Source organism: Syngnathus scovelli, chromosome 9 (assembly GCF_024217435.2).
Source record: "Syngnathus scovelli strain Florida chromosome 9, RoL_Ssco_1.2, whole genome shotgun sequence".
In the NCBI taxonomy this organism is placed as follows: domain Eukaryota; kingdom Metazoa; phylum Chordata; class Actinopteri; order Syngnathiformes; family Syngnathidae; genus Syngnathus; species Syngnathus scovelli.
The window spans coordinates 16,245,752-16,270,055 of record NC_090855.1 but is presented as its reverse complement, the minus strand read 5'-3'; the positions used below and the strand labels follow the sequence as shown (position 1 = coordinate 16,270,055).

The window sequence follows — 24,304 nt, the reverse complement described above, 5'->3', positions numbered from 1 at the left end:
AGCGCTAATCGCACTAATAGTTAGTGATCATTTGAATATCTCGACGTCTATTCAACATGGAGGTTCTCTTCAATACATTTAACTTGTTATCCTTACCTTTGTGTAGATCCAGGATGTTGTGAAAATGCCTTTAGTGATGGTCCAGGGTGTGAAAATCTACATTTTTTTTTAAATATAAAAATAGGTTTTAGTAACGCTCATAGTTATATTAGCTGCAGACATAAATACACCTTTTGATGTTAAAATTAACCAAAACGGTAATTGAAACTAAATTTAAAAAAACATTATCCAACCATCACAAATTTTATGTAGGACATATCAAATAAACAAAACAGCTCGGCGAAACACAAGGGGGAAACAATAAATATCACTCTCTTGTGGGGTTTTGATAGGCCCCTTTGCTACTCAAAGCTGGAGCCTGTTTTAATTTTAAAGCCATGAAAAAAAAATGACCATCTGTAAAATAGTTCTTTGATGTATCTCAGTCACACATTTCGAACATGAAATCGCACAGGAACGAGCAGACTAGTTTTTTTATTTTATTTACCAGCGCTATCAGAGCACTCTTCCTGAGGGCCCTCTGCACAAGTCACGCAAGCACGCATATTGACTGTTGTGGTTCATTACCTGTGTAGAGTCTACAACAGAAATAAAATGTCAACATTGAGAGCAGCCACCACATCGTAAGCCTTCACTGTTGTCTTTTTTTAATCTACGGTACAGATGTCAAACTAATCATTCCTGTTTGTCTCTGTGTGTCCTGCGATTGGCTGGCAACCGGTTCGGGGTGTCCCCCGCCTACTGCCCGATGACGGCTGGGATAGGCTCCAGCACACCCGCGACCCCGGTGGGGACTAAGCGGTTCAGAAAACGGATGGATGGGTTTCCACACTTAAAAGAAGGACTTGACCAGAGACTCTTTGTTCGGGTTTTTAATGAGCGAAAAAAGGTGAAAAACCTTTAAAACACATACAAAAAAAATGGATGAGTTTAAACAAAAGGTACAATTTTCTTCCAAATAAACAATGTAGATAAAGTTCTGGTGTTTTTACTAAAAGAAAGAAAAGGTCTTGAACATAAAGTTATCCTTTCAAACAAAAGTCAGTACACAACTTAATGCTTGTCATAAAGACTAAACTAAATGAGTCCAGTGGAGAAATGTGAGCTCACCGGTAGTCTCTTTGGTCTCCTCTTCCCATCAGTTTTTTCCTTTCTCCGTGGAGCTCAGTGCGATTTGTTGTTGCCGCCGCTGCCGGGTTCATAAGCAGCAAACAGCTCAATCCTCTTGTCCAGTGAGCGGTGGCGGCGGCCGCTCACTGGACAAGAGGATTGAGCTGTTTGCTGCTTATGAACCTTGGTGTGTGCGCGCTCCCAATCAGGATAGATTGCGCTCGCTCTGAGGAGCTCCACTGCGTGCTGCGCGTTCACGTCATAAACCTGCAGTGACCCCTTGTGGTCACATGCACCCACAGACAGGTGCACACCTCCCAGGTTGCCGCAACAACTCCCACTCCATCTTTGCGTGGTGTACCACGGAAAGATCGCACTTTCCAGGCAAACTAGTGTCCATCACACTGATTCTCTGCGGGGATGAGAACGACGAGGCGCCGCACGTCCCTGTGTAGTATGGTTCCCTTGCGATCCTTTTCCTTAGACTCCTTGGAAACCGGATTTGGAGACTTGAGTTGAACATATCCTCCCGGAGAAACCTTCACGTGGACATCCCGGACGATGCCTTTGGAATCTGCATTAATTCTCCCTCTGATGACCCATGCTCTCTTTTGCATCTGCAGCACAGTTCCTGCCACTCCATCATGACCCTCACTGTGCGCTTCTCGGGCAAGGAGTATGGAGAGCCAAGGTTGGAAAGGTAAGAGGGGAACAGCTCAGTGGTCTTCCTTAAAGGTCTGGATCCTGCCTCCACACATCAGGAGTCCACTTGAGTGATCCTTGTAAACGACCAGTCTATCAGTTGTAGTGTTTGGAAAGTGTACGCCCTCCTGTGGTGCCAATCATAGGTTATGGAACATGGCTTCTCTTTCATTAATCATGATGATGCCAGATGACTGCACTGCCTCCCACTTTACTTTATCTCCAAACTTACATAGGAACTGTTTAGCTGCTCAAGTCCATGCTATTGTCCAATCAGCCGCCTTAGAATGCTGAAGCGCCTTTCACTTTGACATCCACCCCGGTTTCCGGAGTGTGAAAGTCAAGGCAATGACATGTTATAAATGCAAGTTCCATATCGAAGATTGCAATTACGACATACGCTTTCTGCATATGCTCGACAGTAGCTCAGCATACAGAAGTATATTCAAACCACCAATAACGGATCAATTTCCAAAGATAACTCAAGACAGTTGTGATTACTTCTACAATCAAGAATAAGTCAAAAATCAATATGTACCTTGTGGACTGCGGTCAGTTTTAAATACAGATGCTTCTCTTTTCTCCAGGCTTGGAGTCTGAAAAACAAGGGAAAAAGAACATCTCTGATTTGACAATTCACCCATTAACTGCTGTTAATCACATGACACAACACAATTTTAACTTTTGAAGTGATTTGCCTTAGAGTTCCGAGCCCTGTTGAGCGCAAAACAAAGTTAGGTGCACATTTTAATGACATCAGAAGATAAAAACCTATCTTTTCACATGCCACTTCTTGAGCTTAAACTGGAGTCACAAATCGCAACATGGGTAAAAAGGGAAGATACATCTTTGCCATGCCATCAGAAAATCTTAAATTTGTGATCTATATTTACTGTTTGATCTTGTTTTTTTCCTTTATAATAACCATGGCGAATTTTGAAAGTGACCAGCTGACATCTGCAAAAGGAATGCCATTATTTACATTAGTTTTGAATTCACATATGAATTGTAAATGCATACGGCATAACCTCTTGTCAAAAATAACATTTGCTTTTTAAAAGTTGGCGACTCATAGTTATAAACTTTCAAAATGATTTTATTCACTTGCGATTTTATTTTTCTTAAGAAAACCACTACCATTAACATTTAGCGACCATTAACGTTTGTGTCAGAAGTTCTCTTCCAAATTATTAAAACTAAAACAACTAGTCACATAGCGAATTATGGGAAAACAAAGTACTCGCTAACAGGCAAGCTACAACTTAAGTCCAAGCTTGAAATCCATTGATAATGAAATGGACAAACTTTGCAGGACAAAAACACAGCTCTTACTGAAAAACCTCAAAGACTCACCTCATAGCAGCATTCTAGAGTCTTTTTTAAAATTTTGTCTTATAGCTTTCTGCGTGCATTCTATTGCTACTTCTTCTACTTCTTCTTCTTGATTGTTTTTTTTTACGGTGGCGCACAATTTATGCACGTGTCTGCCCCTAGCGTTTCGAACGAAGCAATACAACATTGTTCGTACAAATTACTGCTGATGGATTTAATTTTGGCATCTATATAAGGTCTATGGAATAACCTAATATAGACTTCTATACCAGGTTACAGAAATAACCACACTTCACACGGATCATAGTTTAAAAAAAAAAAAAAGCAATACAACTTCTGTACATTATTTATACAACTTATAGCTGGTTTAGGGTTTAATATTTCATATTTGATGGGGGGACACGTGGTATAGAAAATGGATGGATGGATGGATGGATGGATGGATGGATGGATGGATGGATGGATGGATGGATGGATGGATGGATGGATGGATGGATGGATGGATGGATTTAATATTGGCCTCAAACTACAGAAATAACCACACTTCACACGGATTAATGGTTGTTTAAAACAAACCATCACAACTTCTGTACATTCTGTATACAATTTACAGCAGCCATGTCCAAAGTCCGGCCCGCGGGCCAAATCCGGCCCATGGTCAGATTTGATACGGCCTGCTGCTTCGGTCTTATAATGTATTATTTATGGCCCGGCTGCACTGTCAAACTGAATGAATAAAAAATAATGAAACTTGAAATTGTAATTCCTCCTTCACCAAAAGGTAGCAGCACCACTTTAATAATATCAGTCTGCATCCGTGCGGCGAACCCCTCTCCGCTCATTTCTGCCATGGCAACTGCAAAGAAAACAAGGAAAGTTGACATTGAGGGCCGTCACTTTCAAGAGAGATGGGAATTACAATACTTCTTCACTGAAAATCAAGGCAATGGTGTTTGTCTAATTTGTAAAGAGGCGGTTGCCTTGTTTAAGGATTTCAACCTGACACTACCAGACTAAACATGCTAACACGTACAACAAGATAACAGGGAGTGACCGTGCTGATAAAGTGAAGCAGCTCCAAGCTGAACTGGCCTCACAACAGTGATTCTTCACGCAGGGCTGAGTCAAAAGTAAAGCAAGCTACGAAGAGGCCATGTTAATACTGTTGCTGTTATGAACCTGTAGACGTGACACAAGCTATTACTTTCTCAAAGATATTGTAAATGATGAGCAAAATTCACTTGTTTTAAATTTTAATAATAACAGACAACTTTACATTACTTATAACTCCTGTTTAAAATGTTCATGAGGCAAAAACAATTTTGAACTCATGTAAATTTAAGGTATTTCATACAGTTTGTTCAATGTTATCTGACTTGAGATATTGTGGTGAATTCTCTTCGATGTTTTGTTGGTCTCCAAGATCAAACGGTGGATAGGTGGCTGGCTCAGGGAAGGAAAACTTCAGTGACACACGGCTGATTGGGGAAAGATTTTATTCAACCGATGTCAGAATTAAAGTGTCTCTCTCTAGCCAAAAAAGAAGTCCCCCTGTCTTCTCCCGCCTTGGAGCTTATACCCCGCACCCCGTTTACAGAAATAACCACACTTCAACCGCATCAATGGTCGTTTAAACAAAGCAATGACACCTCTGTTCATTATTTATACAACCTACAGCTGCTTTATGGCTTAATATTTCATATTTAATGGGTTTAAATGTGTTGTCTATTTTAGGTCTATATATAGACCTAGTTTAGATGTCTATTTTAGGTCTACACATAGACCTAATATAGACGTCTATTTTACGTCTATAGAATAACCTAAAATTGACATCTATTTTAGGTTACACAAATAACCACTTCACATGTACGGATCAATATGGTTGTTAAAAACAAAGTAACTTTATACAACTTCTGTACATTATTTATTCAACTTACAGCTGGTTAACACTTTAAAATTTTGAAATATGATCATATTTGATGTTTTTAATTTAGACGTCTATTTTAGGTCTATACATAGACCATTTTTAGACGTCTAAATTAGGTCCATCCATAGACCAGACATCTAATAGACGTCTATGGCTCGCAGGGCATACTCTGAGTCTATCCCTGAACTCTGAGTGGACTTACTTTGAGATGGGAGACTCTGAATTATGCACGTGCACAACCACTATAAAAAGCCATCATCGATAGAGTCCCGATACCATGAGTTACCATGACAACAGAGGAAAAACAGATAACCTTATTTTACCACAAAGGAATTGGAGGTCCTTTTGCTAGACTATGGCAAGTCCGAATGTATTTTTCGCCGCAAATCTAATACGGCTGCAGCAGCGAAGGAGAGCGAGACGTCATGGGAGGAAATTGCTGCCCAATGCGCAAGTTTTAATGTACTATTTCATTGATGTAACATCTAACCATAAAAGATTGTAGCATAGCCTATGATTTTCATTTAGGTGCAATCCAACAGGAGAAAAAAGGACTTGGATGCAGCTCAAAATGATGCAGAAAAACATTCGTCAAAAAGGTAAGGCATGTTTTGCTAGGCTGTGATTGCACCTCACTTTGATTTTAATCCATCCATCCATCCATCCATCCATCCATCCATCCATCCATCCATCCATCCATCCATCCATCCATCCATCCATCCATCCATCCATCCATCCATCTTCTTCCGCTTATCCGGGGTCAGGTCGCGGGGGCAGCAGCTTTAGGAGGGACTCCCAGACTTCCCGCTCCCCAGCCACTTCATCCAGCTCATCCAAGGGGGATCCCAAGGCGTTCCCAGGCCAGCTGAGAGACATACTACTCCTCTCAACGTGGAGGAGTAGCAACTCTACTCCGAGTCTCTCCCGGATGACCGAGCCTCTCACCCTATCTCTAAGGGAGAGCCCGGACATCCTGCGGAGTAAACTCATTTCGGCCGCTTGTATCCGAGATCTCGTTCTTTCGGTCACGTCCCATACCTCGTGACCATAGGTGAGGGTAGGAGTGTAAATTGACCGGTAAATTGAGAGCTTTGCCTTTTGGCTCAGCTCTCTCTTTACCACGACGGACCAGTACAGAGTCCGCATTACTGCCGACACTGCACCGATCCGCCTGTCGATCTCGCGCTCCATCCTCCCCTCACTCGTGAACAAAACTCCATGATACTTGAACTCCTCCACTTGGGGCAGGATCTCATCCCTGATCCGGAGAGGGCATTCCACCCTTTTCCGACCGAGGACCATGGACTCGGATTTGGAGGTGCTGACCCTCATCCCGACCGCTTCACACTCGGCTGCGAACAGCTCCAGTGAGAGCTGGAGATCAGGCCTGAAGAAGCCAACAGCACCACGTCATCTGCAAAAAGCAGAGACGCGATGCTGAGGTCCCCAAACCAGACCCCCTCAACGCCTCGGCTGCACCTAGAAATTCTGTCCATAAAAATTATGAATAGAATCGGTAACAAAGGGCAGACTTGGTGGAGTCCAACCCTCACTGGGGACGAATCCGACTTAGTGCGGACCAAACTCTGGCATCAGTGATACAGGGACCGAACCGCCCTTATCAGTTGGCTCGGCACCTCGTACTCTCGAAGCACCCTCCACAGAACCTCCCGAGGGACATGGTCGAACGCCTTCTCCAAGTCCACAAAACACATATGGACTGGTTGGGCGAACTCCTATGCACCCTCGAGGATCCTGCCGAGGGTGTAGAGCTGGTCCACTGTTCCACGGCCACGACGAAAGCCACACTGCTCCTCCTAAATCCGAGGTTCGACCTCCCGATGGACCCTCCTCTCCAGCACCCCTGAATAGACCTCACCAGGGAGGCTGAGGAGTGATTCCCCTGTAATTGGAACACCCCCTCCGGTCCCCCTTTTTAAAGAGGGGAACCACCACCCCAGTCTGCCAATCCAGAGGCACTGTTCCCGATGTACACGCAATGTTGTAGAGGCGTGTCAGCCATGACAGCCCCACAACATCCAGAGCCTTTAAGAACTCTGGGCGGATCTCATCCACCCCCGGGGCCTTGCCACGGAGGAGTTTTTTAACTACCTCAGTGACTTCGACCCCAGAGATTGGAGAGTCCGCCTCTGAGTCCCCAGGCCCTGCTTCCACAATGAAAGGCATGTAGGTGGAATTGAGGAGGTCTTCGAAGTATTCTCCCCACCGACTCACGACGTCCCGAGTCGAAGTCAGCAGCACGCCATCTCCACTATAAACAGTGTTGACGTTGCACTGCTTCCCCCTCCTGAGACGCCGGATGGTGGACCAGAATTTCCTCAAAGCCGTCCGGAAGTCATTCTCTATGGCCTCACGAAACTCCTCCCACGCCGGGGTTTTTGCCTCAGCAACCGCCGAAGCTGTGTTCCGTTTGGCCATCCGGTACCTGTCAGCTGCCTCCGGAGTCCCGCAGGCCAAAATGGCCCGATAGGACTTCTTCTTCAGCTTGACGGCATCCCTTACCGCCGGTGTCCACCAGCGGGTTCGGGGATTGCCGCCACGACAGGCACCAATGACCTTACGGCCACAACTCCAGTCGGCCGCCTCAACAATGGAGGCGTGGAAAATGGTCCACTCAGACTCAATGTCCCCCGCCTCCCCCGGGACGTGGGAAAAGCTCTGAAGCTCTTCCTGACAGGGGATTCTGCCAGACGTTCCCAGCAGACCCTCACAGAGCGTTTGGGTCTGCCAGGTCGGACCGGCATCTTCCCCCACCATCGGAGCCAACCCACAACCAGGTGGTGATCAATTGACAGCTCCGCCCCTCTCTTCACCCGAGTGTCCAAAACATGCGGCTGCAAATCCGACGACACGACTACAAAGTCGATCATCGAACTGCGGCCTAGGGTGTCCTGGTACCAAGTGCACACATGGACACCCTTATGCTTGAACATGGTGTTCATTATAGAAAATCCGTGTCGAGCACAGAGGTCCAATAATAGAACACCGCTCAGGTTCCTCCCAATCACGCCCTTCCAGGTCTCACTGTCATTGCCCACGTGAGCATTGAAGTCACCCAGTAGAACAATGGAGTCCCCAGAAGGAGCGCTCTCCAGGACTTCCTCCAGGGACCCCAAGAAGGGTGGGTACTCTGAGCTGCTGTTTGGTGCATAGACACAAACAACAGTCAGGACCCGTCCCCCCACCCGAAGGCAGAGGGAGGCTACCCTCTCATTCACCGGGGTGAACCCCAATGTACAGGCGCCCAGCTGGGGGGCAATAAGTATACCCACACCTGCTCGACGCCTCTCACCCTGGGCAACTCCAGAGTGGAAGAGAGTCCAGCCCCTTTCGAGAGATCTAGTACCGGAACCCAAACTGTGTGTGGAGGCAAGTCCGATTATATCTAGTCGGAACTTGTCTGCCTCACACACCAGTTCGGGCTCCTTTCCAGCCAGAGAGATGACATTCCATGTCCCAAGAGCCAGCTTCTGCAGCCGGGGATCGGACCGCCATGGTCCCTGCCTTTGGCCGCCGCCCAGCTCACAATGCACCTGACCCCTTTGGCCCCTCCCAGAGGTGGTGAACCCATGGAAAGGGGGACCCACATTTCCTTTTCGGGCTGTGCCCGGCCGGGTCCCATGGGCAAAGGCCCGGCCACCAGACGCTCGCCTTCGAGCCCCACCTCCAGGCCTGGCTCCAGAGGGGGCCCCCGGTGACCCGCGTCCGGGCGAGGGAAATCTAAGTCCATATATGTTTTTCCTCTTAAGGGGCTTTTTGAGCCGTGCTTTGTCTGGCCCCTCACCTAGGACCCTTTTGCCATGGGTGACCCTACCAGGGGCATGAAACCCCAGACAACATGGCTCCTAGGATCATTGGGACACGCAAATCCCTCCACCACGGTAAGGTGACGACTCACGGAGGGGGATTTGAATTTAATTATTCTAAATGGACTTACGCTATTAAACAAGGTCAATAGTGATATCAAGATGGCGGCGCGTGCACACGCAGCGGCCACTCTCTGTCCCGTCAGTACGGTTCGTCTAATGAGTGTTCGTCTGACAGTCTTATGTGTTCGTCTCGTCGTGCTTTATCGTGCTACAAGTACAGCAAGCAGGTTCTGCTCGACATCGGCAGAAGTGGGTTTTGTGGCGTTCTGGACTTTGAAGCGGCGACATTAAAGGCGGTCGGACTGCTACGTCCTGAAACGTCGCCGACCTCGCCCGCTATTCCTCCCCCGGTTGGGAGCCGTCGGAAACGGTGTGCGAGGAGGCAGAAGAGGGGCAAGCGCGGAGGCGTCCGGGCCAGGCTGGCGGCCAACCCAGCGCGCCCGGCGGTGCCCTCCATTCTTCTGGCGAATGTTCGATCGCTGGACAACAAAATGGATTACGTTCGCCTGCTGAGGTCTACGAACCGGACGGTGCGGAACTGCTGTGTGCTCGTGTTCACCGAGACCTGGTTGACTGACAACATTCCGGACTCTGCCGTGCATCTGGAGCGGCTAGCGAGCTATCGGGCGGACCGTGCCATTGTACGAGGGGGAAAGTCGCGAGGATGTGGAATATGCGTCTACATCCGAGAGGAATGGTGCCGGGACTCTGTGGTGGTATGTAAGCACTGCTCGCCACTTGCGGAGTTTGTGATCATCAAGTGCCGTCCTTTTTACCTGCCGAGGGAATTTACCGCGATTCTGCTAGTCGCGGTATACATCCCGCCTACCAACATGGAAGGCGACAGGATCGCGGCGCTTGGTGAACTGTACCAGGCTGTCAGTGAACAGCAGACAGCGCACCCTGACGGTTTCACCATCTTCGCTGGAGACTTCAATCATGCCAACCTGAAGTCTGTTTTCCCGAGGCTTCACCAGCATGTTACTTTTCCGACACGTGGAGACAGCTTCCTGGACCTGGTCTACTCTGCGCAAAAGGGAGCTTTCAAAGCCACCCCCCTCCCCCATCTTGGACTTTCTGACCATCTCACCGTTTTGCTTTTGCCCGCATACAGACAATTGGTGAAGGCATCCAGGCCGGTTCGGAGGCGGGTTCGGGTGTGGCCTGAGGGTGTCTCCGATGCACTTCGTGACTGCTTTGACACCACTGACTGGGACTTGTTTAAGCAGGCAGCCACCTACAACGATCGGACGGACATAGAGGAGTATACTGACTCTGTTACCTCTTACATCATGAAGTGCATCGATGATGTGACTTGCTCGAAATCCGTCGTCACTCGAGCGAACTGGAAGCCGTGGCTGACAGGGGCTGTCCTCAGACTGCTGAGGGCCAGGGACAAGGCTTTCAGAGCGGGGGATGAGGCTGGCTTGAGGACAGCGAGGGCCGACCTGTCCCGAGGCATCAAAGAAGCGAAGAAGGCATTCTCGTGCAAGGTCTCCACCCACTTCTGTTAGGGTTTTCCAGGTTATCTTTAACATAGGATTATGTTGGAATGTAGACTATAATGATTAACCAATCTTGTCTTGCTCTCACAACGTAGTAAAGTGGTTGCTTCCTCTGCTTGAGTGACCAGCTGCAGAGGAAGCAATCAAAGTTGTTCTGTTTATCACAACATCGTAAAACACCCCCTGCTCTGATCTTACCAGAGGCCGGGGGTTCACCAAACCTGTCCACTCTCACGCCCACTCTGTTCCTCCTAATAAATATGCCCTTGCAGGAAGGAGACTTTTCAGACTTCATTCTGGAGCGAGTGAACTCTCCACCTGCAGGTGTCTAAAAGAACTTGCCTGTCTCCCGTGTGGTTCTTGCAAAATAAGTTGGAGTGAGCAAATCTCTAACAACTTCAAGGACAGCAAGGACGCACGTAGCCTTTGGCGGGGCATTCAGACCATCACGGACTACAAGCCCACACCGAGGAGCTGTGAGGGCGACGTCCGTCTGCTGAACGATCTGAACCGCTTCTTTGCTCGCTTCGACGCCCAGAACAGCACTTGCCCGCTGAAGACCACTCCCCCCCCCCCCACGAGCAGCCCCTGCGCCTCTCTGCTGATGGTGTGAGGAGGGCACTTGCCGCTATTGACACCCGTAAGGCGGCGGGCCCTGACAACATCCCGGGTCGAGCGCTGAAGGACTGCGCTGGGGAGCTGTCGGGTGTCTTCACGGACATCTTTAACATTTCCCTGCAGCAGGCCATCGTCCCCTCGTGTTTCAAGGCTGCCACCATCGTTCCTATGCCGAAGAAACCTGCACCGTCCTGCTTCAATGACTACCGCCCCGTGGCACTGATGCCCATCATCATGAAGTGCTTTGAGCGGCTTGTCATGGAGCACATCAAATCCGTTCTCCCCCCCACCATTGACCCTTTCCAGTTCGCGTACCTTGCCAAGCGGTCCTCTGAGGATGCCATCTGCTCTGCCCTCCACTCGGCCCTCACCCACCTGGAGAGAAAAGACTCGTATGTGAGGTTGCTGTTTGTGGACTTCAGCTCTGCCTTCAACACCATTGTGCCGCAGCGACTCATCTGCAAACGCCACGAGCTGGGCCTCAGTACCTCCCTCTGCAACTGGCTACTGGACTTCCTCTGTCAGAGGCCTCAGGTGGTGCGTGTTGGCGACAAAATCTCCGCCAGCATCACGCTGAGCACGGGAGCCCCCCAGGGCTGCGTCCTCAGTACATTGCTCTTCACCCTGCTGACGCATGATTGCACTGCGACCTACAGCAACAACCGCATAGTGAAGTTTGCTGACGACACGACTCTGGTGGGTCTCATCACGAAGGGCGACGAGACTCGGTACAGGACGGAAGTTGACCTTCTGACCACGTGGTGCAGGGACAACAACCTCCTGCTGAACGTCAACAAGACCAAGGAAATCGTTGTTGACTTCCGGAAGGGTCACACAAAACACCTGCCACTGATCATCGACGGTGCTGTGGTGGAGAGGGTGAGCTGCACCAAGTTCCTGGGGGTGCACATCAGTGAGGACCTCTCCTGGTCCGCAAACACCTCGTCACTGGCAAAGAAAGCTCAGCGCCGCCTGTACTTCCTGCGGAAGCTCAGGCGTGCATGTGCTCCTCAGGCAGTCCTGTCTACATTCTACCGTGGCACCGTTGAGAGCGTCCTCACCAGTTGCATCGCTGTCTGGGGTGGTAACTGCAAAATGTTAGAGATTTGCTCACTCCAACTTATTTTGCAAGAACCACACGGGAGACAAGTAAGTCCTTTTAGACACCTGCAGGTGGAGAGTCCATTCGTCACTGTGCGTGCAGCGATGTTCGAATGGAGGTCTGAACTCTCCTTCCTGCAAGAGGATATTTATTAAGAGAAACAGAGTGGGGGTATGAGTGGGCTGAATAGAAAGCCCTTGTCCTCTAGTCTAAACATCTCAGGGGATGTTTTACAACCTTGTGATAAGGAGGACAAGGTAAGGTATTTATTACCTGTTGCATTCCAACATAATCCTATGATAAAGATAACCTGGAAAACCCTAACAACTGCACTGAACAGAACTTGAAGGCCCTGCAGCGCATAGTGAATACGGCTGGTAAGATTATTGGTGCTTCGCTCCCCTCCCTGAAGGACATTTACACTTCCCATCTCGCCCGCAAAGCAACCTCGATTGCGAGAGATGTGAGTCACCCGGCTCACTCTTTGTTTGACCTTCTGCCCTCTGGGAAGAGGTACAGGAGCCTGCGCTCCCGCACCACCAGACTCGCCAACAGCTTCTTTCTCCAGGCTGTTAGGACCCTGAACTCGCTACCCCCTTCTGCGTAGCGTGCGGCACTGTTGCGCTATTTTCTGGAATGTCTGCTGTACGCGCACTTGCTCCTTTTTTGCTCCTCTTATTTATTTATTTATTGTGTTATTTATTCATTATTTATTCAGCACGCTGTTGTTATACTTGTTTGTCTGTTGTGGGCCATGTCTTGGGGGGAACGAAATTTCGGTTTCTTTGTGTGTCTTTGGCATGAGGAGAAATTTACAATAAAGCTGACTTTGTCTTTGATATTGATTTAAACTAAAATATTAATTCAGTGGCTACTTCAAATAATTTAAACCCCAAACAAAATGTTTTCTAACGTCCTCTCACTTAATTCTACACTTCGTGGATTAACACTTGACACAAACGCATTTATCTTGTAGTCATTTAAAATGTAACTCTGTAGTCTACAGCAACACTCATTAAAATACTATTTTAAAACAAACATTGAGTTCTGCTCAGCCAACAGAAAAAAGGTAATGCTCTGCATCCCTGATATAAAGAAAATGCCATTTGCAAAAAAACGTAGTACTATGCATAAAGTTTGCTCTGATGTGAGTGCTCGACAGAACTCACACAAGACAGGCAGGTGTACCACTACACCATCAGGCATCCCACGGCCAGAGAAGGTTGTTGAGATAAATTATACTGTTCAAAGAAAAGCGGTAGCATTCAAAAAGATTTTCTTTTAGAAATGATAAAACGTCTAATCTGGGTCGAAAGAGTCTTTTGCGACGTAAAACATTTAGAATTATTACGGCTTCGATGTCGATCGGATTTTGAATGAACGGCCAATTCATGATTAACCATTTTCTTTGTGTGGTAGGAGACAGGTTGAAACTCTGGGTCTCTTGTAGTAAACCTGCCAGCAAGCAGGTTATGTGCACAGAGTAAGTTATCGCAGTAACTGACCCAGAGTTTAAATTACCGCTCTTTCGGGAACAAATAACTCGGAGTTTCCCTCATTTCGCTTTCTGGAATACCCCTCTGGTCTTCCGGGCCCAGTGTCCTGTATGTTGCAACACCTGCCGCAACATGATTGTCCAGATCATCAGCCACGTCTGCAGCAGCTGGATAATGATCCCATACACTTTATTTGGGTGTGTTGCAGCAGGGAGACATAGAATGTATGCGGCACACCGGACACCAAGGACCACGGTTGAAGACCCCTGCATTACCCCAAGAGAACCTTGCATAAAAACACAGATGGGAAAATCAGGTCAAGAAGGTGAAAACATATCCACAGATTGGCTTTGGCGACAGGTGGTTCCACTTAACCAGCCCAGTTAAGCTGCACATGCTCGTTTACCTGCTTGAGTACAAGAAAAAACACCGGCTGTCTAAAGCCGAACTGCGGCAGGTGTTTAACGTTCTGGTTAACGTTCTTGGCCTTCTCATCTTCCGTAGCGTTACGATGCGGGTGACTTTGATTTCAATGACACAAAACGGAAGGAATTTCTTCCAACTTGGCCTGTCATCGAGTTCAAATCATCGAGTTATAACGCCACATTGAAATCGTTTTGTTTTGTTTTGTTTTCTGGAATAGCTTCGGTTCGAATAAATATTGCCGCTTGATAGAGAAGGCGGAAGAAGTAAACGTCCGGTTGTCTGTTGGCTGCAGTAGTAGGCCGCCGCCGACAGGAAGTTTTGTAACGGCACAAGCCAAGATGGTTTATGTAAGACAGATGAGTCACCCCGACGGCAGCTGTCGCCGTATGTTTGTTTGCAGGGGCTTGTCTTTGTGCAGGCATTGCCAAGGCAACCGCAACACGGCCACGCGAAGAGTGCCGTCAATGTAACGTCACGTAACAGATGACCGGATGCTTGTGATGTGGGCGGAGAGGGCAGGGTCGAGCGCATCGGACACAAAGCAGCGTGTGGCGAGTCATCCCGGTGCAAGTGGTCGCCCTGGGGGTCACTTTGAAGGTCAGAGGTCATCGTTGGCCCCTTCTGATCGCGCGCAACCGCGACCTCCGAGCGTGACCGCAGAGTGAACGCTCTTGGCCGGCCGAGCGTGGTGGAGACGATCTCGGGCCGGCGACGAAGTGACGTCACTGCGCTGTTGCTGTGGCGGGCGAGACAGCCAGCGAGCCAGCGAGCGACGAATAACATGTCTGCGGGCTCAGGCGGCCCAGCATCGGGACCCGGCGGCCCCGCGGCGGCGGCAGCAGCGGGTGTCGGCAACCCCCGCAAGTTTAGCGAGAAGATCGCGCTTCACACGCAGCGGCAGGCCGAGGAGACGGCCGCCTTCCACGAGGTCATGATGGACATCACGTCGACCAGGGTGAGCACGCCGCCAGCCACTGCCCGTCCGCCAGTGGTTGTCGGAGGCGGACGTGGCCAAGTGAGCAAGCGAGCGCAGGCCTCATCCGGGCTCCCGGCGCCGTCCTGCCGGCCGGATGCTTTCGGAGCCCGTCGGCAAGCCGCCCCGAAAACCGCCGCTTGACGCGTTTGTTCTGCAGCGGCAAGTCGGCGAGACCACGAGCGGCTTGCGCTCCGCTTGCGAGCGTCGTTAGCCTGCTTAGCACGTTAGCTTCGGCGGCTAGTCGCCTTGTTTACCAACTCAGCGAGCTGTCATCGCACGCCGGAAGTCCCTATGAACAACGTCCGAGTGGTTGCGGATTCTCGCCTCAGCGTGTTTCAGCTTTGGTGTGCGGCACCGAGGCGACTGCTTGATAGTCTGCGCGGCTCCCCGAAACGTTCGGCTGTGGCGGAAGTTTCGCCTAATTGGTTTTCTCCTCGGCAATGTCCACATTGGACGCAGCTGGTGTGACAGGAGGCAGTTGCATGAGCGGGCTCGTTCGCTCGCTAACTTGCTTGCTTGTGATATTCGCAAGAGCTTGTCCGGGTGGTTGAGTCGTACTAGTTAATTTCGTTGGAGAGAGGCATTTGCTATTGACGAACTATGTCAAGTATAACGAGCGATGTCACTGGAAAAGTGCACGTTGCGGTCTGAGTGATGAACATCCGCTGTCAAAGTGTAGTCGGTTGACTTGCAATTGTGGCTGGAGCAGTCGCTATAGTTACCACAGTTACTCTCGTTACCACCGAGCTCCGGGTTATCAAAAACAGTGCAAGAAAATCTGCCGTCATATTTCATTCCCTCATGAAATACGACACACCGGGTCCCAGGTCAGCTCGGCAAGTCGCAAGATTGGTGAACATCAAAACTAGAGAAACGCAATCAGAGATAATAATGTAAATGACGTTTGCAAGGATGGGGCTAGTTGAGTGGGCATAGCCTTCCCGGGTGGAGTTTGCGTGTTCTCCCCACGTCTGCGTGGTAGGGTGCTCTCATTTGGGGGATGTCCCGATGATGATCACGTTCAGCATTGTTACCGAGTGTGCCCCAGTCACTGCGGTTTTCGGTTGTGAGCTTTAGCAAGTAACTGCATGTTGCAGGGCTGCGCAATATATTGTGACAATGGCTCGTGCAATATGCGTATCGCAGCGTATCGCCAAGACGCGCACTAAATAATTATACATAATTAGCTGAGAATACATTGAATTTGCTCATTGTGCCGTATGAACCCCCCCACCCGCGCGCACACACACCCCACCACACACACACACACACACACAATGTCATTTCTTTGACATGTTAAAAAAACGGCGATCTTGGCGTATTCAACAACCGCATGGCATATTGCATGTTTTTCCGTTAGCGTGTTTTCAGAAGTTTGTGACGAGCATGTCTGCCTTTTGGTGTCCAGCTGCAGGCTCAGAAGCTCCGGCTGGCCCACACCCAGGGTCCCTACTACGGCGGCTCGCTACCCAACGTCAACCAGATCGGCCGCGGGCCACAGGACCTGCAGGTGAGCGTTCATGGTTCCAAAGATTCAGCTCAGGGACCCGTTGGCTTGAGCGTGTGCGCTGTCGTGCAGGGCACCTTCCCGCCGTCGCTGGAGTCTGCTCGCTCCACGCGCCATCATGGCCTGGTGGAGCGTGTCCACAGGGAGCGCCGCTTCGTGCCACCCATCAGGCCCTATCGCAGCCGCCAAGTATCCTTTCTGTGCCAAAAGGGGCTGCGTCGAGCCAAGTGCAAACGACGATGGGTCTTGTGCACGACGGGGAGTTCATTTGAATGAATGGAACTTGAATTTATGGATACGGTGTCGGGTGCTCGAGGGCGGGTGTTTGAGGGCTGGTGCCCGGCGACAGGCGCCGAGCCCGCCTCGCCTTGGTTTGGTGTGAAAACCTTTCTCTCCTTAACAGCGGCCTCCGCAGGCGGACAACTCTCCTTACAACTCAGCCTACTTGTCCCCCCCACCGGACCCCGGCTGGAGAAGGTACATGTTTGACTCCGCCCCCTTCCCCTCTGCTCTGCTCTCCGCGTCTGCGGCCATCTTGCTGCTACTCGGAGTCTTTGGCTGTTGAATCTTTCAACTCTTTCCCTTCTCCTTCTGCAAGGAGCTTTGTAGGCTTGGATCGGCTGAATTCCAAACACGGCGACGGCGTTCCCCATCTTTCTTTGTTCCCATTTCCTAAACCGCCAGATGAGGGCTGTCCACGGTGGCACAAACATTTGAAGCCAATCTTCCCAAAGATGGAGGCTGGCAAGATTACATTTTTATAAGCCCTTTTGGGCCGTTTTCCCCCAGTCCGTGATGTAGGCGGGCCGATCGGGGACGGAGAGGCGCTCCCCATTCGGGCAAGATGGCAACCACACCGCAAAGCGTTCAGAGGGATTCCCCCGCACGTCCAAACGTGTGCAGCCACACTTTGGAGCGCTGACATGCTAGCAAGCCACTTGCTCTTTGGCTGCCGCCTTCTTCCTCTCTTCTTCTTCTTGGGGGTGTACGAAGGCACTCTTACCTCAGAATTCTTCCCTCTGCATTCTTGCCTAGGATTTTCTAACCACAATAGGCACGCACGCATGCGCGCATAACACGCACATGCCGGCTGCCATGACCAGTGGTGGCTTTCTCACGGGATTTTGGGCATGCGGTCGTCCCGCTTACGCTTTTCCAGAGGCTGCCTTCATTCCGCGCTTGCCCCTCCTCTTCACCTGCCCCACTGGCCAGTAACGTAACGCTTTGTTCTTGTCGATCGTGAAAAGGAATTGGTCTGCTGGAATCTTCCCGGGGGGAAAAAGCCACTTGTTACGTCTTCCAAGCGCCGCGCTCAACAGGTGAACCCCCCTCCTCCTCCTCTTTCTCCTCATCCTTTTCTTTAAGTGCATCTCCTCTTCCTGTCGTTTCTCTCCACTTGTGATGATGCAATATCTGCCCGTGTGGGTCTTCTTCTTCATTGCCGCCATCCGCTCCTCTGCATCTCTTTTCTTTCCTTTTGTGGTACCCCTGTACGGCAAGCCTTTCCTGTTGTCATGTGATTGGCCGGCAGGGGGAGGTAAGATCGGGTCAAGCGCTCATCAGTTCCGCCTTCGGGACATAATCTCTTTCACTAAATTGCGGCCTGTGACAGGTTGCGTGGGTCGGCTTGCTGACGTCCCGTGTGTGTGCGTGTGCGTGCGTGCGTGCGCGTGCGTGTGCGTGTGCGGGGTCCAACAGGACCAACTCTGACTCGGCCCTCCACACCAGCGCGATGAACCCGCCATCGGGTGAACCCTTCGCCACAGGAGGTCACGCCCTCGCGCCCCATGGCGGAAGACGCAATGGTGAGAACCCTGCCCACTCGGAGCCTCGGCCAATCAAACGGCATTGTTTCGCTGTGTCACCGCACCAACCTTATCTGTCCTTAGTTTTTCCGTACCCCGTCCCGCCCATCGAGGAGAATGTGCTGGACGACGCCAAGCTGGTTGCTAACAAGGCTTGGGATGCCAAGAAGGTCAGATGTCGCACGCGCATGCACACACACACACACGCACGCAGATAAATTGGGCTGATTTGTTTTTTTCATGTCTTCAGTTTCCTGTGATGATCTCCCGACCAAAGTCATGTGAAGTTCCTGGCATCAAGTACGCGCACACACTGTCATGACATAACATATGCCCCGCTTACACACGTGCGCTAAGACAGTCTCGATGTTTGGAAGCCGCTCAATAGTTGAGGCTTAAAGCGGACCTCTGCTCGAGATGTCAAACAAACACTCCTTTCTCTCTTCCAAGGTGCACGTCTTCCCAAACATATGTTTGCGCGTTGCAACCGGCCTTGCCATTTTCGGGACTTTGAGCTTTTCTACACGTTGTTTGAGAACTTGATGTTTTCTTGTTTCTTTTTTTGTCTGGTTTTGTTCTTTTGTTTTTTTTCATTCGCAGTACCTCACTCATATTGTCATCGGCCACGCAGCATAAGCGCCTCGGTCACGTTTTGGGAAAAGCAATATTTCAATATATCTGCCTCGTTTGCGTGTGTTAAGCGTCTTCATGTCGCCCGAGCTGCCGTTGGCTCCTGCCCACGGCGTCCCATCGGCCCTCAACATCAGCGGCTCTCTGCCAGACCTGTCCAGCCTCCACTTCCCCTCGCCCCTGCCCACCCCGCTGGACCAGGATGAGCCTGCTTACCCTGGCGGCAGCACAGGCAATCTGGCCTCCACCCTCACCCAGCTGGGCATTAACGTCGGCGACGCCGAGGGAAGCAACGGCGCCTCCAACCGTTACCATCAGCCCAGTAAGCAGACCTGACGACTGGCCGCCGTTTATTTGGCAACCGATTCGCAAGGCGAGGTTGTGGCCAGAGCCCGAACCAACCGCAATGGCTCTTGTGAGACCGCCGTCTTTTGCAACAAACATACAGAGTCAAAATGGCCAGTCGGGTCGCATCGCTCGGTCCCGCCATGTGGCCAGCTCTCGTCGAACCATCGGGGGCATCTGACTCACGATGGCCATTGTGTTTGCGCTTCTTCTTCCCATAGGTCTGCTGGGCTCGCTGGGGGGCGCGGCGAGCAACCCGTCCCTGCAATCGTCACTGAGCAACCCCAACATCCGGGCCTCGCTCAGTAGCCACTCTTTCCGCAACTCTCTAAGCTCCGCCTCCTTGCAGTCGTCGCTCAGCAACCCCTCGCTGCAGTCGTCCCTGTGCTCCTCTCCCTCCCTTCCCTCCTCCCTCAGCAGCCAATCACTACACTCGTCCCTCAGTAGCTCCTCCCTCCAGTCAGCCTCCGGGAACCCCGCCTATGGTGTCGCCTCTGGCTCCGCCTCCTACACTCCCTCGCTCAGCACCTCACCGCGCAGACGACCGCAGCCCTCGCCACTCATCCTGCCCGTTTTGGGTGGGGATGTCCGGCGACATCACGCCAAGCAGTTCTCGCCCACCATCTCGCCCACGCTGTCCTCCATCGCGCAGGTGAGTCACGCACGCACAAATCCCCCTCAAGCTTTCCTACACATAATCAGCCACCTCGCCCCCCCCTCCCGCCAGGGTGTGCCGCTGGACACGAGTAAGCTGCCTCTGGATCAACGCCTACCGCCATACCCTCTGGGCCAGCAGCCCCCCCTAGTGAGTCAGCATCAAGCGCAGACGCAGTTGGTCCATCTACCGCAGCCGCCGCAGAACCTGCTCAACACTCAGCACTTTGGAACGGTACCAGTACAAAAAGCCATTCTTATGTTCTCCTTATCTAACGTCACCCACATGTGTGTGCATGTGCGCGTCCGGCAGCAGCAGCAGCATATGAGCAGCTCTCAGGTCAACTCGCCACTGGCGAAGAACAACAGCGCCTTGCAGGCGTACCTCCACGGCGCCTTGACCTCCCAGTGCCAGCTCAAGCAGGAGGCGGAGCAAACTCGGAGTGCAAACTTCCCCCAATTGCACTTGACCTCCGACCTGTACAACGTGAGCCCTCAACTGGCATGTTTGTCGAGCGCTTGCGCGCCTGTTGCCACGATAACCCCATGTTTTCCCAGGACGCCTTGCTCAATTCCTTGCTGGACGACTCGTACGTTAACCTGCAGCTTGGCGGCAAAGCCGGCCCGCAGGTACGACGATGCGACACGTGATCGGTGTGTCGCGGGATCAACAGGAAATGTGATGGAGCGTGTGTGTTTTTGCTCTTCAGTTCCCCACAGAGAGTCCGAGTGACATCCTAGCCCACAGCGTGCTGAGCGGCAGCCATGCTGACACCCAGGCATTGCAGCATTCCTTCGATCAAACTGTACTCAACCAGAACCAGAATCTCAACTACGACGGAAGCGCTCGCCAGAACATCCCCAACATCATCTTGACAGGTGGGTGGCTTCATGACCTGATGCGTCAAGAGGAACTCGAATACAAACTGTGGCTTGCCGTGACATGTAGTGTGTGGCCCGCTAGTCCAAAGGCACTACTCGACCAGCTTCGCCCCTCCTGTCGCTATTTGCCAAGTTTCTGATGCATGTTACAGACCAAAGCAGGAACTGAACCGTTTGGCCAACCAATAATAATCAGTTGAACCGACTTGTAAAGACACGACCCAGGACACACTGGGGCGCTTGGCTGGCCTGGGAATGCGTCGGGATCCCCCGGGACGAGCTGGACAAAGTGGCCGGGGAGAGGGAACTTTGGGCTTCCCTGCTGAAGCTGCGACCCGATTTGGGAGATGCACTCATCCACCAATAGGACAGGAACAACAATCATTGACAGTCATAGGAAAAAGAAGCTTGCTTATCAGTTGTTACTGCATGGATCCTTGTTTTATTTCTGTTCTCATTTGCCGCATGTGTTTGCCCTCAGGTGACTCTTCTCCACCGGGTCTGTCCAAAGAGATTGCCAGCGCCCTGTCGCACGTGCCAGGTTTCGAGATGAGCCCCTTCTCGCTCGACGACCCGCTGCAAATGGACGCACTGGCCCTGGATATGCTGGAGGGAGACCTGATGCTGGCTGACCCCGCCGTAGAGGACTCCTTCCGCTCGGACAGACTCAAGTGAGCCTCGGCGGATGGAGCGAGCTCACCGAGTGGCTGGCGCGCACTAGTGCGCGCAAGGTGGCTGCTAAACCTCCGACGGAACTCAAGATGGGGAATTATGGAATTTGGTCAAATTGAAACCATTTCAAAGGCCATTTCTTTGCCCTCCATTCCATCTGCCGTGCAATGGTTCCCCCCCTCTTGGGATTGGTGACTCCCGTAGGAGCCTCATGGTTCTCCGTGACCAGCGTACATTCCTTCTACCATAATTTCATGGAGAGAGAGCCTCTAAGCGCGAGTTTTTTTTGTCCGAAGCAGACACCCATGCAAATTAGATGGCTCCCTTTTCCCACGTGACCTCCACCCATCGCACTCGAGCATTTCATCGTTGGTAACCTATCAAAAAAGGAGACTCATCTCACCGGGGGTGGGGTTTGTTAAGTGGCAACAGAATGTGGGTTACTTTCACCAAAACCACCGGTTTCGGACGAAAAAGAGAAAACAAGCGTTTCAAGAAGATCGTCCGTGTTGTCGGCGGGCACCAATTGGACTTTGGGCGTTCATCCCAAATCCTCACGGTTTCCGCGGCCGCTTGGCCAGGTTGGGCCACATTCAATCTGGCGGTGCTCATCTTTGACAAGAAGCTCCTCGGAATGTGCTCGCGCAGGCGTGCGCACACGCAAGAGGTCCGTCGAGTCAAACCCAAGAAGAGAACTAATGATAGCCAGACCTTTAAAAGAAAAGAAAAGAAACGAAACACCCTAAGCCTCAGGCAGACGCGTCTGATCAGCTTTTTTGTTGAAAAAAATCCTAGGTGATGGCGGCTCGGTGGGGCACTGGGTAGCACGTCCGCCTCACAGTTAGGAGGGTGCGGGTTCGATTCCACCTCCGGCCCTCCCTGTGCGGAGTTTGCATGTTCTCCCCGAGCCTGCGTGGGTTTTCTCCGGGCACTCCGGTTTCCTCCCACATCCCAAAAACATGCTTGGTAGGCCGATTGATCACTCCAAATTGTCCCTAGGTGTGAGTGCGAGTGCGAATGGTTGTTTGTCTCTGTGTGCCCTGCGATTGGCTGGCAACCGGTTCAGGGTGTCCCCCGCCTACTGCCCGATGACGGCTGGGATAGGCTCCAGCACGCCCGCGACCCCCGTGGGGACTAAGCAGTTCAGAAAATGGATGGATGGAAAATCCTAGGTGAGGGAGAGGTCATTGGTCGCGTCAGCGGTCAGGCCAGAGCTTCCCCTTTGCGCAGGAAGTGCTGGTTGGAAAATCTCAAAGCCACATTCGTTGACAAGCAAGTCGCGTTGAAAAGTTTCTTTAGTCAAGCTTAAATGCATGCTTGCGCACGTGGGAGCGGATTATGCAATTGATCAGGCAGTCGCAATGCAGTTATAAACTCTGCCACTGGGGAGCTATAGAGGGCTCAGGCCTGTGCGTGCGTCTCCCCCAGCATGAACTAAAGGCCGTATTTCATAAGTTGTCACATTTTTACAAAGGTTTGGGCCAACCTTCACGCCTTTTGGCTCGCGCTTTTAGGCCGAACTGCCTTCGTGCGTTTGTTGTAATAATTTGTAATAAGCAGGGATGTTTGTATATATGAATGTTTGCAAAGCAGCTAACAAGAGATTTATAAACTGTTACTTCACTTTTTTTTTTCCAGAAAATAAACGTTATGTGAACTTGTCACATTTTCACAATGAGGGGGAGGCAACGGTATAGCAGCTATACTATAGCTGCTTCAAGCCAAAGGCTGCCGCATTGCTACTGTAATAGAAAAGTGCTACGGTGCCACTACATCACAATAAAATCAACAGGACCGCTACCCCAAAATAAAATAAAAACTAATGGTAACAGGGGCGGCACAATGAGCATGCGGGTTCGATTCGAGTCTTCCTGCGTTTGCGTGTTTTTCCTGTGCCTGCCCCAAAATTTCATGCCATGTTTGTAAATCATAACACTCATGACATCCATCTTCATTATTACTCATCTGTAGGCTCATCAATTTTTAAATAATATAGCCCATCACACACTTGAATCTCAGATGTCATACCATCTTTATGGATGAGCTTGTTCTGTCCCTCCTTAAGGATGAGAGTCGCTTCTTGGGCAGTCCCTGACTTGACAGGAATAATGTCCTGGGATATGATGGGACATATAATGCCCCCCATCAACATGGTTTCCACTGCGCATCCTCCTCTGTCAATCAGACACCTGCACTGCACCCCTCCTCAGTGCGAGCCACTGGTTCTCTCCTCGTCAGCCAACTCCAGGATGTACTTTTGGGGCTTCTTGTCAAAGTCCTTGAACTTTGTGATGTCAGTCACAATACGGGATGGGCCCCCGTGTCGACCATAAGCCCTCTCCTCTGTGGTCTGCTGACAGGGTCTCCATCCACCTGGCCCACCTTGAATGCAAACGTGTGGTCCCCCTCATCCACCGCCTGCTTGATCTTGTCTCTCCTCCTGTGCCTGCATTTCTCATCTTTGTTCGTGGAGCTCTTGCAAAAATTGCACCATTGTTTTTGTCCACTGTGCTGGCCCACCTCAGGACAACCTTTTTTTATTGCTTTACGGGCCTTCTGGCCACAACTGTAGCAGGTCAGTCTGACGTCCCCACCAGATCTCACTCTCATGATGCTGTCCTCTGTGGACACAGTCCTGAACTTTTCAGTGCTCTTATAGCTCCGC

General features: G+C 50.8%; 1 protein-coding gene and 1 long non-coding RNA gene across 10 annotated transcripts; one reads left to right on the top strand and one right to left on the bottom strand.

Moving 5' to 3' along the window:
• Window positions 1-917: 917 nt before the first annotated feature.
• On the bottom strand, window positions 918-14,592 carry LOC125974885 (uncharacterized). 2 transcript variants are annotated; one of them, XR_007483749.2, is made up of 4 exons: window positions 14,149-14,592; window positions 13,752-14,028; window positions 3,226-4,060; window positions 918-2,468 (listed from the first exon to the last, which is right to left on the bottom strand). It is a non-coding gene; the product is annotated as an uncharacterized lncRNA (long non-coding RNA). The 2 variants fall into 2 exon arrangements; XR_011087344.1 differs by having other exon boundaries at window positions 13,768-14,028.
• A 217-nt stretch (window positions 14,593-14,809) lies between these two features.
• Window positions 14,810-23,301, top strand: LOC125974867 (CREB-regulated transcription coactivator 2). Of its 8 annotated transcripts, none has more exons than XM_049729760.2 (15): window positions 14,810-15,123; window positions 16,553-16,654; window positions 16,724-16,840; window positions 17,067-17,128; window positions 17,899-17,970; window positions 18,350-18,456; window positions 18,541-18,626; window positions 18,707-18,756; window positions 19,158-19,408; window positions 19,653-20,083; window positions 20,159-20,320; window positions 20,402-20,572; window positions 20,644-20,715; window positions 20,796-20,964; window positions 21,449-23,301. In XM_049729760.2, exons 1-15 carry the CDS (start codon window positions 14,950-14,952, stop codon window positions 21,640-21,642), a joined length of 2,220 nt encoding a protein of 739 aa, XP_049585717.1. In that variant the 5' UTR covers window positions 14,810-14,949; the 3' UTR covers window positions 21,643-23,301. The 8 variants fall into 8 exon arrangements, with proteins under 8 accessions (XP_049585717.1, XP_049585716.1, XP_049585715.1 ...); XM_049729759.2 differs by having other exon boundaries at window positions 20,399-20,572; XM_049729758.2 differs by having other exon boundaries at window positions 17,064-17,128; window positions 20,399-20,572.
• Window positions 23,302-24,304: the final 1,003 nt, after the last annotated feature.

Excerpts from the sequence above, each read along its gene's own strand:
- LOC125974867 (XM_049729755.2), top strand. The coding sequence starts at position 14,950 with ATGTCTGCGGGCTCAGGCGGCCCAGCATCGGGACCCGGCGGCCCCGCG. Across the intron at positions 18,627-18,706 it reads AGGCTTGGGATGCCAAGAAG|TTTCCTGTGATGATCTCCCG; the intron begins GTCAGATGTCGC and ends TCATGTCTTCAG. Across the intron at positions 20,084-20,158 it reads CGCTGTCCTCCATCGCGCAG|GGTGTGCCGCTGGACACGAG; the intron begins GTGAGTCACGCA and ends CCCTCCCGCCAG.